The following is a 17,358-nucleotide window of genomic DNA, read 5'->3' as shown; positions in this document are numbered from 1 at the left end:
GAAGGAACGAGGGGACAGGTGGTAGTGGAAAACTGGCATGGCATATAGCTATGTCAACAGTGTTCTATAGGTAGTTGTGATGGAGCCGAACAGGCTGTTGGACGGTGAAGGCTAAACCTGCTACCTAAGACAGTTGTAATGGCGGCCACCTGTCGTGGCTTACGGCAGTATAGAGAGACCTTGTGGCAGCAGCCGGCAGCACCTGTGCTCAACAGTCACATCACCACATCACAACAAGCCTGAAGGATTAGAATACTGCTGGGAGTGGAGTGGAAGAAGAAGGATCCACAGACAGAGAGGCGCTTTTTAGGATGCTTTTCTCTTGTCACTGGGACAAGAGGAACGTTAGTACTAAGAAGGCCAAGATATTTCATAAAAGGGAAAAGTGTTTAGCTCATTTAAACAAGATAGTAACAATAACATGCTTAAAATGTCACAGAAAGTGTAAAAAAAGGTTAAGTCATATTTGCTGGTAATGACAGCTCCATAAATTGCAGATGAATGTGAGGTACTTTTTGAGCTTTCAAAGTCTGTGGACTATTTGAGAAGCTGTGGGTGATGTCTGCTGCCATGTGACATGGTGTGAGTGCATCTTATTTTAGAGTGAGAGGTTGAGATAAGGTGTTAAAAGGAGCCGAGGTAGAGAGGAATGCTGAGCTGTCCTTGTAAGCCTCGCTGCGCAGTTGATGTCGTCTCCCCTCCCAGGTTAAATTCCTTGATTACAGCTGCTGCAAGCTAATGGCCCAAAAAAATCCCCTTTATTGCATTCGTCTGGATTCAGACCATTTACTCTGAGATATATATTCCACTTCAAACTGCTGAGATCTGGCCTGTAATAGTGTGTCCTTTTCTTTAAGTGATCCTGAACTCTCTCTCTCTCTATGTCTTCTTCTCCCTCTCTGCCCCACACAGCAGTTTATTTAGCTGCCATGTTTACATTCCTGTTCAGTCAGCCTCTCCCAGGGGAGGATGACTGGATCTGAGCGCCGGGGCTGAGCCTCTCTCTCTCTCTCTCCCATGGCTCAACTCACTTACAGGATAATAACAACAGATAGACATACTCGCATTTGGTTTAGACTTAGGGTACAAACAGGAAATGCGAGCATGCATGATGAGGAAATTGTACGTTGGACATGGCAAACTGTAGATCTTTCTTAACAATCAGGAAACCTTAATGGCTGTCCTGCATGGTCCAAGTAAGTGTGACTATGGGCGGGGCTGATGGAGGCTAATTGGATGGAGCTATAGGACGTCCTGGGCGCTCAGGTCCCTAGCACTTCACTGGCCTCATCATTAGACTGACTGGCTCCTGTGGCCTCGGGCAGAGTGCTGTCTGCACGCCCTAATGACCGCTGACTCACTCAGCGCGCAGCACCGTCGCCACATTAGTCCGGCTCAGAATAGCCCCGAATAAAGAGAGATGAGAGGGGAGTTGGGATGCTAGGCGCCCCTACAGTCTTGTAAGACATTACTCTAGACCACAAATGATTTTGTTGAGTTCACCTCAGATCTTTTCTCATCAAATAATATGTTCCTTTAAAGTCTGATTGCATCTGACATGCACTATTCAAATCATTTTAGTATAATAGCAATGCAATAATGTTGTTGTTTATTATTACCCGATTTTATTGTGTTCATTTCCTGTCCCACCTGTTAATGTGCTAATTTTAAGTCTGATTGTGTCTAATATTGCAATATTTAATTCATTTTAGGATAATTGCAATATTCTTCTTAATTATTGAAGAATATTCAGTAAAATTGTCATGATGCTGATTTTGTCATTTGTCAAGTCATTAGCTCAAAACAATTACGTTAAATAACTGTTTGTTTACCTAATTGATATGCCTCAGAACCGGCTGCACAAATCATCAAAAGCCTTAGCTCACTGATGGGTTTGGACATGATTAAATGTACCCATGATGCAGCAAAATAATGCTGGTCATACTCTGTGTGTTTGTGCTGACTGAGCAACCCAGTCTCACGGCATTTCGTGTTATTAGTCACGAAATTAATTTAATCTATTGATTCGTGTTCACCAACACGATTTTCACCTTTTTTTCGTGTCACACAGAACGATTTTAAATGCAATGTATTTCTATTGGTAGTATGTTTCGTGCCTGCAACACGTCTTTTTGTCCGGTCGGGTCTTGGAAGACCAGAAGCTGTGTGGTTCATAAAAACATGTTCTTACTCAATATCTTACCCTAAGCCTAACCCTATCCCTTTTATTTTAAATTGTATAATGTCTGAGTTTTTTTGCCGTCAGTGAGGAAAAGAAATGGAGCTCAGAGCCTCAGAATACTGAAATCTGTATTTTATGTCATCTTTTTTTCCTTCTAATTTGTTATTATTTGGTGCAGGCACGAAACATACTACCAATATAAATACATTGCTTCTAAAATCGTTCTGTGTCAGAATACTTCAATTTGTATTTTTTTAAATGTCTTTTTCCTTCTAATTTGTTATTATTTACATTGCTTTTAAAATCGTTCTGTGACACGAAAAAAATGGCGAAATCGTGTTGGTGAACACGAAACAATAGATTAATTTCGTGACTATAACACGAAATGCCGTGAGACTGTGTTGGACTGAGCTATATGTGCCATATTTTAAGCTAGCTAATGACTTCACAAGTAACACAACAGCAGAGTTTTAATGCAGAGTTATAAAGGAATGGTTCAATATTTTGGGAAATGTATTTATTATAATCATAGTAAGAGGAGAATATCTATACAATTGTCATGTGTCTGTAACATGGAGCTACAATCAGCAGTTAGCTTAGCTTAGCTTAAAGACTAGCAACAGGGGGAAACTGTCTCAAGATGATAAAATACGCCCAGCAGCACCTCTAAAGCTCTCTGATGAATAGTTGTAAGTTCTTTGTCAGTAAGTCACTGCATGACGCAGTGACTTACTGACAAAGAAAATGTCCAGCACAATAGCCCTAGTAACATTTCAAATTCACCCAAAAAGTGTTTGCACTGATAATACAAAGAAATGAATTATTCCTCAGCACAAATGATTTCCTGAACTCACTAAATGAAACAGCGTGTGAAACAATATAAAGCCCTGCTCAGGAGATAGCTATGGGTTAACCAGACTGTAACACCCACATGATGGCAGGACAGAGGAGTGCTCTGTGTTCAAATGACCGCGGGGGGTAGGAGGAAGAGAGTGAGAGGGAGGGATGGAGACAGGGAGAGTTTTGTACTGTTGTCCTTCCAATGAAAAGACAGCAGATCTCCTCCAGCAACACGGCTTTTCAATCTAACAAGTGCTTAGTTCATGCTGTAGGTGGGAAAAGAGGTTTCATTTGGATGATTGACAGGACAATCTTGACAAAAAAATAAACGGGGCGATCTATAAGTAAAGAAAGAAGAAAGAGAGCCAGTGTGAAAGAGACATTAGACCATCTAGATACACCAACTGAGTGCAGTATCAGCCAAAAATACTCCTCCTAACAAGTCAATAGTGCGTATTGATTAGTTCTGTGCAGGGCTTATGCAACATCACACTACCTCACTGTACAATGATGGCGAAATCACTGTGGGCCACGCAGGGGTTTGCACAGAAACGGCTCGCCCTGTAGAGACAGGAAAGTAAACTCTTCATGTGTGCCACGGGGTCCTTAAATCAAACTGCACAATGTGAACTAATGGCCTGGAAACACTGGGAGAACTGTGCTCTCATGGACCCATATATAGAGACAGACGCAGGGAGGACAAAAGGAGGCAGGAGGAGACGCAGGGACACAGGCGTGCTAAATGCTTGCAGGGTTCGGAGAAGGCCTCGACCATGGAAATGACTTAGGGATGAGAAATACTGTGCGCTCATAAATCTAGAAGAGATTCAGAACAACATGGAGAGGTGGATGGACAGAACCAAAGTGTTGGGGAGACACAATGATATCACCTTCCCTTCCTCTCCTCACCTGCTCCTACTTTTCCCTCCTGCATCACCTCCTCCCCTCTTCCTCTTCTGAAACCCGACGCATCACCATCTCCATCGGGACTCTGATGTGAGCTCGGAGACGGCCGCACTTAATCGATAGTGCCAGGTTGCCAAGACAACCTTGATTTCCTGTCCCCGCTTTTGCCGAGCGCCGGTGATTGCGCCGGGTGTCCGTTGCACCTGCCGCCCTCTCCTCCTCCTCCTCCTCTTCCTCCTCTTCCGCCTCCTCCTGCACTTCCACTGTCTCATCAAGCGCTCCTTATCCTTTGCCTCCCTCACACCCCTCCCTCACGCCATAAAGCCCCCATAGACAAAAGAGGAAGACAGACATACAAAGGCAAAAGGGATTAGACCCAAGAGGTTGGGTTTGAACAATCAAAACAGTGTATTGTGTGTGAGGTACACACACTCACACGTGCATGCAAACACACTTAGACACATGACCTGTCATCCTCGACAAAAGCGAGCTGTGACAGTTATCATATCTACCTTGGAGGGTGATGTCATTGCACCTGGGGAGCGTTTACTATCAGGCCCCCTCACACACACCCACCCCCCTTGTCTCGGGGGTTAGCACCTCCTGTTTTTTTTTTTCATTAATGGAGAGCTCATTAATCGTGGCTGATAACGAGGACGTAGGACAGGGACATGATTAAGGGGCTCTCTCTCCTTTAGCTGGGCGCCCTTGGGGATAAACAGCCCATGGTGTGTGTGTGTGTGTGTGTGTTTCTGTGTGGGCCGCATGTTAAAACAGGTAAAGGACACACACCAAGTGCTATCTCTAGGACATCTGTGGTATAGGACACCTCAGGTTTTCACTTTTTAAAAATTGATTATAGCTACAAGTCACCTGTGAGGATTTAGTCTATACCTTTTTCTGCGACTTTGCATGAATTATTATTCCCATAAAGATTGTAATTTATCTTTATGAGGATTCCCCTGAGGCTCAGTTTATTGCTGAGGTGAAGTTGTGACTTAAAGCAAATCTCTGGAGTTGTATCCCTGCTTCTACAGGATGGTGTTTCCAATCCATTGCAGGAAATACATTAATATTCTGTACTCTTTTATTCAAAGTGTCTGCTTGGGAAGGATTCTGATTTTTGGTGCATTATCTAGTAATTTGTCAATTCAATAGTGCGTCAGGCTGAATTGGAGTCACGTTAGTTGCTAGAGGGAACAATATGCATGCCAGACTGGGGCTAATTTCTCAGTGTCTCGCGCATGCTGTTGACTATGAAATTGTTGATTGTAAGTTAAGAGAGTCATATGATTCTTTGTGTGTGATCGCTAGAATTTGAAAATACACAACCGGAGAAAATCTGCCACTTCCTTATCCTCCAACACACACGAACGCACACATGACCAATGAGGGCACGAGATAAGTTTGTGCACAGATGGAAGGCTGACAGGCAGGTAGGCCATCCATTTTAGCCGGGCCGACTAAAAATACTTTTTACAGTACTACGGCTTCCACAGATGACATTTTTTTATGGATTTTTTGTCAAAGCACTTAAGATATTCATTGCTATCGGGATGTTAAGAGCATTCCATGGAATATAACAAAAAGTGTATCTCGAGCCGGTTTCTCAAACTTACCTACCCTACAGTACCTTTAATGTAGCTGAGAGCTCTATAAACATTTCACCTATTATAACCTGAGTACAGGTAGGTTGTGAGGTATCTACACGGCTATTAAAGAGCTTTTATTACTGTATATATACAATTATACTACATATACTTAGTTGTTATCTATTTAGTTAACTCACCACTTAATATAAGGACGTGCACAAGGAGAGGACACCAAGTTTGTTCTTGTAAACCTGCATGTTTGTTCAAGCAAACAAGAGTTATATAATACTGTAAATACGGTTAATACAAGCTGCAAATTCAGAGCTGCAGATGACTAACTGGGTATGGTACATTAAAAAAGAGGATACAATAATTATATGTCTCTATCTACACACAAGTGAGACATGTAATGGATGTAAGTGATCCACAAACACGACAGGATGTTATGACGTATCAGCCGGAGAGCGCAGATCGGTGTGCACCTACATGAAGGCTTTGTAGTACAGCAATCGTTTAGTCTTACACACACATTAAATCCAATCTGTCTGGACCGGGACCCTAATCCCCTCTCCACGGCCATGGAGACAAGTAATCCTCCATATTTGTATATTAATAGCCAGAGTCTCAGGGGGGGGCCCTCTCCATATATCGTGATGTACGTTTTATTAGTTGGTTAATCTGCTTGTCGATCAGCGAACCTGGTCCATTTAAACCTGGGTTTGAATAAAAACACAACAAGCCCTGCCTGAGGGATAAGCTCCCCAAGGACAAGGGAAAGAGCATGGCTGGGCTCAATAGACTCATCACCAACAATAACAGCTTTACATCAGTGTTATCTGTCACGGGGCAATACAATTATTAGGTGGAATCAGGCCCTAGGCCTCTGCCTTTTTCTAAGAAGCATGCTGGATAAAGCCTGACCCAAATACAAGCCTTGTCACCGTAATGCACGCTTCAATCAACTCTAATGTTATTTCTAAAGGGTGTACTCGAGGATCATTGTGTGTCCATAATAATCCACATTGGCCTGAGAGTTCTCCTGCTGAGGACTTGACCCAAGGACACTCAAGTGGAACAGATTTGGTTAAAATGCCGCTCCACGTCAGGAGACACAGAGATTCCTTAGCATCTGAATCACGTTGGAGTCGTCTGTTCACCTCTCGGCACGTCTAGACGCTGTGTCACTGCCACACCCCACTGGACATCTGTCCTGATTCAAAGATTTATCAGACAGCCATTCGATTAGAAGGGCACTGCTTTAAATTAGCTTGGCGAGTCAGGGATTGATGAAGGTGGGCTGGACAGGAGGGCCATTACAGGACACTGTTCCTCTTGCTTACCAATGGCCTAGAGTCGCCAGCGATCACAATGACGCCTGTAATCATTTCAACTGTGGACAACTGCTGATGCAATTGGCCAACCCATTTGTACTTTCAAATATTTAACTCTAATACAAAGGTATGTGGAATTAGAGTGAAGGCCCAGTTGTATGGTAGCCATCCATCAAAATGACTTCCATTGGATAAACAAACAAGCAGCTTTTAAACATCTGCTTAGGAGAGAAGCTGAGAGGCACCCTGGGGAGATGTGTGGTTTTCCTCTGAGATCTGTTGATTAGGAGGCAGGATGGAGGGGAGGGCAGAAAAAAATGTAACAAAAAAAAGTCAAGGAACAACCAGGAAGAGATAGTTCACACTCGGGTCAGAATTCAGGTGGAGGTCAGGAAGGCACTCACAAACCACGCTTAACACACTGCGCCACACACACACACACACACAGAGAGAGAGAGAGAAACACAAAAAACATGGCCTTTAAATGCATTGGAGCCAGACCATGTGACTCTCACGGGGTAGTCTCATGGGAGCATCCCCCACCCCTGATCTCCCTGATGGACTACAACAACAGGAAGTGAGCTTAGCCTGCAACATCACACCACACCTACAGATAACTGCTCCCTCTTTAACGCAGAAACATTCACACGAGTGCAGAAACATTCGGGCACCCCTTCCTCATACACCTCAGCCTTCCTCATCATTCTTATGGCGGCCATTCATCAGTCATCACGGTTAAGTCTAGAGTTTAATCTCCCTAAAAGTGTGCTGTGTGCTGCAGAAGAATCGATGGCACGGTGCCCGCTGCTGCTGGCGTCGGTGGCGAGCGAGACGCGCTGCAGCCTGGCACCGAAACAAGGAGAGTCCGAGGCTGGCAGGGGGTGGGCTTTTCAGCGACTGAATAGCCCTTGTTTATCTAGGCCCCCTTTGGGAAGTCAGGACACTGCAGTGAATAGGAGCCAGTTAGCAGCGATGGCATAATAAGACCAGGGGGAGGGTCATTGAAATTCAACGCGGATACTGTCAAGACAAACCACCCTTGCCAGCTGTGGCAGCAACTCAAAGGAGCATAGGAGTGTTTTTTTGTGGGTTAACAATACAACTTTACAGGATTTTGATGCTTACTCATAAAAAATAGCAGCAGAGTGGAGGAATCTTATGTTGAAATAGAGAGGAGGGATCTTTCAGAAGATTAGGCAACAGTTTCACTTAAGAAAAAGAAGCACACCAGTGGCTTATTTAAGTCGTGAACTTCCTCAAAAGAATGACAAGACAGGCAAACAGGACAGGACTATTTTCTATTTTCTCTTTAGGCCTATGTGTCAGGGCACTCTTTGCTCTTTATGGGAACTTAGAAGTGACTGGAAGCATGGGGATTGGGTTGACACAGTTGTAGTGTTCTACTATTCCCTAGTTTTAACATTCCCTTCAAGAAAAAAACCGACCTTTCTTTCCCAGGATCACCTTTAAATGTTATGTGTCTGAAAAGAGATTCTGTTTTTCTCTGCCCTCTGTGTGAAAGTCTTCAGCTTAGCAATAGCGCTGATTCTTTTCCCAGCCTTTCATGTTTTCTTCCCCGGTTTGTGGTCTCCGCGGCCCCTGATGAGGAGCCTTAAATAGGCTGCCACAGGTGCTGGGGGCCCGGTTAGGTGAAGGAGGGGGGGGAGGTGGCCTGGATGGGAGCAGGACCGCAGGAAGCCTCTTGTTTTCACAGAGATAAAAAGCTTTCAGGTTGCATCCTGGGCCGTAATCTCTCACACGCTTCCTGGTTTTGTTCACCGTGAGGCAAGAGAAAATGACAAACTAACCTTCGCCCTGAGAGGCTGATCGATAGCTTCTGATGAGGCAGGATGTGTGTCTGCCCGTGGTGGATTTTAAAGAGCATAACATGACAAAGAGACAGCTCAGAGTTAGTTTGAGCTGTGTTCATTAATAGTCCTTGATCGGGCCTGATTTATGGGTTCATTTATTCTGAGTGCTGCTTCATTACGGATGATGATTATAAAAGTGTGCATATCATTTCTTCCCTGACCTCTTCATTTGCTTTTAGAGCACAATTAACATTGTTCCAAGCTCTTACGTCCTAATTACAGAAAAGATAACGCTCCCTTCCTTCAATTTCAAGTTCCTCTTTAACCAGTCACTAAGTGCTGGCCTTGTGCTAAAAAGATCCATTTTGCTAGAAATTTGCATGAAAGGGGGTTTATTGAAAAGTTGGCATTAAGGCGAAGAGCAAGTACAGGCAACACATTCACACTTTACATGAAAAAAAACCTCTCATTGCTGCTCTTTTCTCTGCTTCTCTTACATTTTCTCTCTTTATTCTGAACATGTCCTTCTTTTGAAGGCCAGCATTTGACTGTGAGCCACGCCCTGTTCTCCTGCCAGAGGAAACTTTCAATCTCTGCCTCTCCACCTCACTCGGGCCGTAGCTCTGGCTCTCTCATACATTTGTCAGGTGTTATTTATGAGTGCTGTATAGCTGAATTGCTTCATGCCTACAGCACCTGCTGGTGTTGGAGAATCAGAGCCAAGACAGCTGCAAGAGAGAGGAGTGGGGGGGAAAGAGAGACGGCATGAAGAAAAGAATACATAGGACTCAAAAAGGAGCCAAAGAAAGAGACACTTTGTGAGAAAAAGGAAGTACCTGATAGTGAAGTAACAGCATGTGGCTTTGTAGATGTTGTAAGGTACGCTGCTAGCACAACTAATGAAGGGTGTTATGATGACAACGATAGGACAAAACAAACAAACAAGTGATGAGCAAGCACTAATTGACAGTGTCGTACAACTCCAAACGTGATCAATTAAAGGCCACTCTTCATTGACTTGCAGGCGAAAGCGGCGGCGCCAGTGTAACGAGAGAGGGGAGGGTCCTGTCTACGTGAGGAAGAAGACAGATGTATCATCGCCTGGCGACGAGGATCCGAGGGGTATGTACTCCCTTCCCTTCACTACCTGCTACACACACATTACACCCACACGTGTGTTTATGCAATGTGCTGGACGAGGCCCAAGTTTGTTTTGACTGTAAACACATGATCGCTGGTAGTGATGAACTGAGGATAGGACAGCTGGGCTGAGATAGGTCAAAGGTCAGTGGCTTCATTCCAGTTTCCAGTGTCACTACAACCCAGTGGGGAAAACTGGACTATGTACTTTACTCTAGAAGGCCGTCAAACATCACAGGTGATTGTGGGGAAGAGAACCTACATTTCCAGGTTGTGTAAAGAAGTGATTTAAAGGGAATAAGCTTTTTTGAAATCACTTATGTAGACCACTCAAACAGGTATTTATCAAATGGGGCCAGTCCTGTTGAGTCTCTTTAAGGAGGAAGTTAATGAAACCGCTTTCACACGACTGACCTAACATAGTCATTAGGAAGCAGAACATGTCTCCTAAGGCTGTAGCTGTTGTACTCATCGAGAAACACCCTGGTACTATACATGGGCCACTTGTTTTGTTATGTATTTTATATTTCATAGCATAGGAGAAGCTTTTCAGTTGTGTTACCTATTGTGCTTTTGACAGAGTGTTTGCTCAGTGTTCTTACTGTATATTACATAAGTGTACACATGTTTACAGGAGTGAATAGTCGGCAAAATGTAACTTTCATATACTGTTTGATTAAAATAAATCCAAATAAATGTAGTCTAATGCATTTTTAACCTAACTGCCACTTAGCTGTAACTCCTAAATCTGTATTCTTACATGTATGTACCTGTACAACCCTAATATACCTTAAGAATAGAATGAATTACTCTAATCTGTCTTTGTTTTAATCTGTTTACTGCTCTTATGATCCAGTGTCAATTTAGTCTAGGCTGCATATGTTATTCTTTCCTTTGCCCTTTATCCATATTTTGAATTTTGAATTCATAAAGACATATGTATCTGTTCTCTTAAAACAGTCAACAGTGATAGGCTTGGCTGCCTCCTTCGGTTAGGTCACACAAGCAGGGTCATGGGGAGCCCAACAAAACACTCATGAGTTAAATGGGGCGATGCGGATGCTCCGTGCCTCCCTCTATTCTACCCTCCCCTCTGTTTTCAGGCTGACCATTCTCCTCTCATTAATCCTGTGTGGATGTTTATCCATGTCGACAGTCAACATAGAAGCCGTCCTTCTCTCTGACTAACAAACAGGGTGACTAAGGTTTTTTTGGTGAAGCCGTCTCAGGGCTAGCCTAGCTATCTCACTGCTCGGGACCTGGGGGACAGAAGGGCATTTGATTTGTCAGTCACATCACAGTCAAGCTGTGCAACTGGAATCAGTATGTGAATATGAATGCCTACCCCCTCAGGAGGGCCATTATCAGTTCTGTGTGCTACGGAGAGGAAAATCAATATGGTCATCATAACGGCCTGGCAAAAAGCCAGTGTTCAAAGCACAATACATGGCAGCGGATTACTCCTCATCTGATGTCATCTAATTTTATCCCTGTAGACAGAGACACTGTGGGACTATGGTGAGGTCAAGCATATTTAAAAGGGATAAGACATCCAACATCTATGTCAAGAGAGACGATAAAAACACACACAAACGGTCAGAAGTGAAGCTGAAGAAGAGGTTAGCGCTGATGAGTTTTTACCATAAACACAAGCTGGTGCAGGAGCCCCTTTTAGAGGGCCCGCCTTCTGCCTATTGTGTCAGTCCAGTCTTTTTCATTAACCGCTCCACTGAGGACCACAAGGGAGGGGAGGGGATGGATGGGCGGGAAGGGAAAGAAAGAGGTGGTGGTGATGATGGGGGGGGGGACAAGGAGGGCTCTGCAGACAGACCCAAGGGGATTCACTGAGGACCTGAAGAGAGGCCACCAAATACATGATTAAAAACACACATCAGCACACAGCGCTGCGCACACCATACACAATATTTACCTCCACCAGGATGGCAATTTAGAGGTAATCTCTCCCTCAAGTATACACACTGCTGGAGAATATTATCTCTCACCCCCACACTAGTAGGGAGGGGCTGAGACGGCCAAAAGGGAACAAGGGGACAGTTAATGTAAAGGAAAAGAAGGGGTTGCAGACATCTTGCAAATACACCTGTCTGCCCGTGACTCAATGCTCTGGAGTCAGGGGAGGAGGGCAGAGGGGGCTTTTCTGCTCAGTTAGCCGACATGATACACTTAACTGAGCTCTCCTCCCTACAATGCACTGCAACAAATACTTGCCTGCACCACTTTACGTGTCAGTATCAGTGTCTGGGGTCAAGGCTGTTGCAGACTAACACATCTCTCTCAGCAACAACAAGCATGTCAGTATGGATGCTGTTGCACGTGTTGTGTTGCATCAAGGCAGCATTTGTGGGGGGGGGGGGAGAGCAACGGTCGTGTTTTTGTCCAGTTGACTGAGCCGACGCGTCGCTTCAAGCTCCCACCGCCTCACCCCTATAATACCCCCTATGCTCAATATTTGTGTCATTCAGGGAGAGTGCTGGCGATCTGTGGATGACCGCGTCAGTTAGGGAGCCTCCGAGGCGCGCGGCCCCCCATCACATTGTCCTGTCATGCAGATGGACCCCTCATTGCCCATGCTGGGGATTTTGGGGAAACTCCTGCCTGCTGTGCCAAATTAAGCCTTCATCCTGGCATTAAAAATAGCCCACTGGGTAGTGCATTGCCATTCAAAAATACACGGCACATAAATGCCACAGGGATGTGTCGGCGATAACGTTAAAGCATGACGCAGACGTACGATACATTTCCAAGACAAAAATGTCAAATAGTGTGCTGCAAAGCAGGCTCTTGAGGGCCCGAGGGCCGTGTGAGAGAGGGATTTGATGAATTCTGTGAGCGTTCCGCGGATTCCTCCCTCACGGGGACCTTTGGGAAAAGAATGGGTCATATGCAAATGGCATGCACAGTATGGAGGAGAAGTTTCCCACAAGCGGAGTGTGAAAAGGGCTCTCCCTCCCCATGCCGGGCCGCTGAATGGGCCTTTTCTTCTGCCACTGAAAGTGTATGAGGTAGAGCAGGCAAACTGCAAAGGTAACTAGGCTCTTTCTCCTCAGGCTTTCTCACTAAAGCCTGAACACACAATGGTTCATTTAAGCATTCAGCCACACAAACCCCAATAAAGCACATCCAAGCGCAGTTAAGGGGGTTACTGAAACTGACTCTGGGTTTAAAACTCCTTCTTTACGAAGAGAGAGCACCTTTTTATAGGCTAATGCTCTCAGCCTCCATGGGAGCAGCTAATCATTAAGCTGCCTTAACAGAGGTGGGAGTGTGGTCGTACATCACATAATTTTAATTCCGCCCAATGGTCAGCTGAGGACAGCCCTTTCCCACCCTGACGGACAAGTTGAGGGGTGAAGCTTAGAAACCTTCCCCTTCCGATGATGAATAAAAAAAAACAAGCATGTGAAAAGTTTGTACCTGTTTGGGGTCTAGAATTAGCTTACTTCAGCTGATTTGAAAAACATAAATCTAGCTCTCCCGCAGGAGATACAATAGCTGCCCTGTGTGTCATGCTTTCCATCTGCCAGCAACAATCCCTCAGTTGTCACCTGTTGTAAAATTCTTTAGTCACCTCGGACACTTCTCACCAACTCTCTCCATCCCCCCTCTCGGCTCCACAGGGAACATGGGAGCCCACAGTTTAAGGGGTCAGGGAGGAATGGACAGAGAGAAGGGAGAAAAATCTGCAGCTCCGACAACCCCCCCTTCTCATCCTCCAACCCCTCCTCCTCCTCCTCTCTTCCCTTTTCATTGAACAGAGTTTAACACAAACACAATTGGACATGCTGGAAGCCTCACAATGGCACAGGGGGGGAAAGTGAAGTCATACTCTAGGCACGCATGGGTGCCTAGGTCAGGGGGCAATCAACAGCACCCCTGGCTACTGTGTCTTAACCCCCCGAAATAAAGGACAAGCTCTGGAAGGAGGAGTGAGAGGGGAGAGAGAGAGATAGAAAGAGAGTGCGGAGGCGGGGAGATTTTCTTCTTACTTGGCACTTTTAAATGAAGCTGCCGAGGAAGTTGGTGAAAAGCAGGGAGATAAATGAAAAATGTCCTCCTCTGCTCAACTCTTCACACAACAGGGGTGGACCTTTTAAATGTAAACAGATGTCTTTTAAACAACCGAAGTGGCATGCGGAGCTACAGAGCCAATCCGCACCTCCTCCGAAGCTTCACCACAGCCCCACTTGTTTCGTCTAACAAACTGTGGCTATAGCTGAAGCATGTTTTATTGTTCTCCCACTAACTTACAGCATGTGCTTGTATTCAATAGCTTCTAGACAGGGTGAGGGAGTCCAGGGCACTAAGTATAGTTTAAGTATAGTTTTACCAGGCCAATAAACATGCTCCTCAACATTACATGAGTTGCCGAGTGCCAAGCCCACAAACTCATTTACTTCATTTGATGGATGATTCATCAAGGTGCCAGTGTGTGTTCAGAAATAGAAAAAGAGAGTGGGGGAAGACACAGAGACAGGTTAGGGGATGATACAAATGGCCCGTGTGATATAGCTAAATAAATAGAAATCCTAGCTACTTGTCCACTGTTCTTAAAACATCAGCTCCTGAACATGGGTACAAAGCTGTCCCAGCACAGCACTGTTTATTTTTTGCAAAGAATGTTAACACCGGGCGCATTCCTCTATTCCCAAATTGCTGTGTTAAATTACCGTTGCAGGGAACGGCTGCTTTTCCTTTAGGGGAGCTGAGTGGGGAGAAGCGACAAAGGAAGCTGTAGTATCCCGCCGATTGCAAACACCTGTCGTCCTGCAGGCTGTTAACACCTCTCTGTTTACAGCGGGGAATGGGGCTCACCTTGATCTCAGATCGCCCTGCTCGCCGGGGACCTGGCAGAGACATCGACTATAACAAGCCGGGCACAACTTTAGGACTTGCTTAATTAAAATAGCCCAAGCAATGGCTACAGAAACTTTTTTTATTATGAAAAAGTAGCCATTAGGCTGTAATTTGCTCCTTCAGAGAGCATTTAACAAACTAGCTATAACAAACTTATAAAATGACAACCAAATCAAGTGTATGACAACATGCAAAACAGGTCTTAAATAGTTAAGTTTTCTGAGATGTTAATTTACATGACAGATCACTCTCTTGTCAGGAGGTGGTAGGAAGCTCTTTGATACAAATGCAAATGAGGCAAAGTAACAGGGAAACACATCTGTTGAGTTAAGGATGTGACTTTAAATATCAACAGAGATGTGTCTTTATTTAAAATAACCCTGTTAAGGTAAAGGGGAAAAGCAACAAATGACAGGTAGAGATCCTGAAGTCTCTCCAGAGCAAATAACACAAGGCAGAGGAATATCCACACCTAGACAGCAGGACCGTTATTTAAGGTGTGTCCACACCTTGCACATATTAAACTGAACAAACGCTCCAGGGAGGGAATGCATAGCTGAACACACCCCATAAAAAACAAGATGACAGTAGAAAACATCGATAGTACCTATAAAAAGCCACTCTGCACACTAGGTATTCAGAGAAAATTCACAAAACAGCAATAACGCACATCGTTTGGTCGCTTTTCCTCCCCAAACGAATGCTTTTGACACAAAAAAGAAACGGCTTTACGGTTATCGAGTACGGTTATCCTGAATCTAATGATACAAGGTTGATTTGACAAAATAACGCTATGTCCTGTGTTACCCCAGTTCCTTTGAGCTACACTGGGTGGCACAACACATGACTTGTTGATAGACAACACATGTTGTCAAACCTGCGACAAAAAAGGCTTGCTTTCTCAATAAAATAGTTATAAAAAGCTAATTGCGTGGTAAAATATCGCTCTACGGATTCACAAGAGCCCACGTAAATACATGGAAAGATGCAGCAGGAAAACAGACAACAACTCGAAAAAGTCCTTTAGTTTTCCCTTTAACAAAAATAAACGCAACTAGCAAACACATGTGTGATAAAACTAGGAGATAAATCTAGTAAAAAAAACTGTATCCTTGAAGAGATTCACGTTAGTTACTTTGTAACAATATAAACACTATTTTCTCACGACAATAACCTGGGTGAAAACCGTTGGTCATCGCATACCGAAACACACATTATCCACTCGAATTGTTAGTAGGCTATACAGGCGCATTAAAATAAGAGAAAATGCTAACATATTACGTTAAAAAAATGAGTTTGTGTAAAGGTTCGCTCGCGTCCCTGGTCGAACAAGAATCAGGATTCCCAGCGCGCGACAGGAGAGGATCCGCTCTCCTTATATGGGCTGCGCTCGCCCTGCTCACACAAACAGCGCGTGAGATATTCCTCGTTCTCCGGAACCTCGGTTACCCTCACCATGTTTCGACTGATCTTTCTGTCGTTAGTTTACTATCGAAGACCAGTGTGAAAGCATTTAACTTTAACGACATGAGCAGTACATAACTACAACAGTGTTATAAGTTGCAAGATGAAGAAAAGAGACCTGCCCAAAGCGCGTTTCAACACAACACGTATTTCTTCACTTTTCTCTAGTAAAACGTTGATATGATGCCGTCGGTAATATAGACTTCATTTGAAGCACATTGCAGACAGGATAAAATCCGTCGAATTACGTTTTGTCAGCCCTTCTATTGCAGCAACAGTGTCCTATCGCTACCTGCTATGAGTGAGCAAAAGAAAGAAAGAACAAACCAAACAGTTGTGCTCCCTCTGTTTCAGCAACATAAACCATATTAACAACGTTTTCAATAAAATCACCGCTAAATCTGATGTTTTTTAACCAAAACTGTTAAAGATAACCCGTCTGTCGATCTCCGCAATAACAATCAGGTAGCCTGTTTCACACAGAAACAGGTCCGAGTTTCGTGGTTGGCTCAAAAACTCGACAAAATGCAACAAATTCAATAAAAGCAGAGTCTGTAAAGAGGGTTAAAGTGTATTAAAATGAATAAAGAAGTACAAAGTGCAGACAAAAGCTGGTCCACTATTAACAGGGTGAGGTGCGTATAACGGTCTCCAGTGCAGCGGACCGCTAGGCGGAGGGAGAGACGCGACCCAGGTATAACGGTACACCACATAGGGCTGTAATACAGCGCTCACTTGCTACTTCCCAGCACTTTCAGTTACTAAAAACCGGACTTCTGGGGTCCCAAACTTTTCGCTGAAATTACCGGGAGACAGAACAGCCTCTGCACCGTCTCCCCGAAAGACAAGCCCCGCGTTGGAAGTAGTTTAACTCACCGTTGTTCCTCCTCGGGTTCGCCTGCTTTCTGCGCTTACACCTGGGGCCATCCGCCATGATCCTTTCGTTGTGTCTAAATGCTGCCGGAGAGTCACCTCCTCTCTCACCCCCTCTCCCCCTCCTCCTTCTCCCTCCCCTTCACCTCCCCTTCTCCGCACCTGGTTTACGACACTAAGCTTTACGACATCACCTTCCCGCACCTCCCCGACCCACGCTGCCAGTACCATTCATTGTAAGTACTGGAAGTGAGAGAGATGGCTGCATGCGCACCCTACCTGCAGCCTTTTAACATGTCATGTTTTAAAACACGATACAGAGATGTATTTATGTCTTTTATAGG

General features: G+C 44.6%; 1 protein-coding gene across 1 annotated transcript in view; it reads right to left on the bottom strand.

Moving 5' to 3' along the window:
• The window catches only part of zeb1b (zinc finger E-box binding homeobox 1b), a 46,602-nt gene extending 29,454 nt beyond the window's left edge, over positions 1-17,148 (bottom strand). Inside the window, exon 1 of the mRNA XM_034126738.1 lies at positions 17,018-17,148. Within this exon, the coding sequence (XP_033982629.1) occupies positions 17,018-17,075 (58 nt within the window). The 5' untranslated portion in view covers positions 17,076-17,148. The remainder of the gene's footprint in view (positions 1-17,017) is intronic.
• Positions 17,149-17,358: the final 210 nt, after the last annotated feature.

This window comes from Trematomus bernacchii, unplaced genomic scaffold (genome assembly GCF_902827165.1).
Source record: "Trematomus bernacchii unplaced genomic scaffold, fTreBer1.1, whole genome shotgun sequence".
In the NCBI taxonomy this organism is placed as follows: Eukaryota; Metazoa; Chordata; class Actinopteri; order Perciformes; family Nototheniidae; genus Trematomus; species Trematomus bernacchii.
This window is presented reverse-complemented; position numbering and strand designations above follow the sequence as displayed.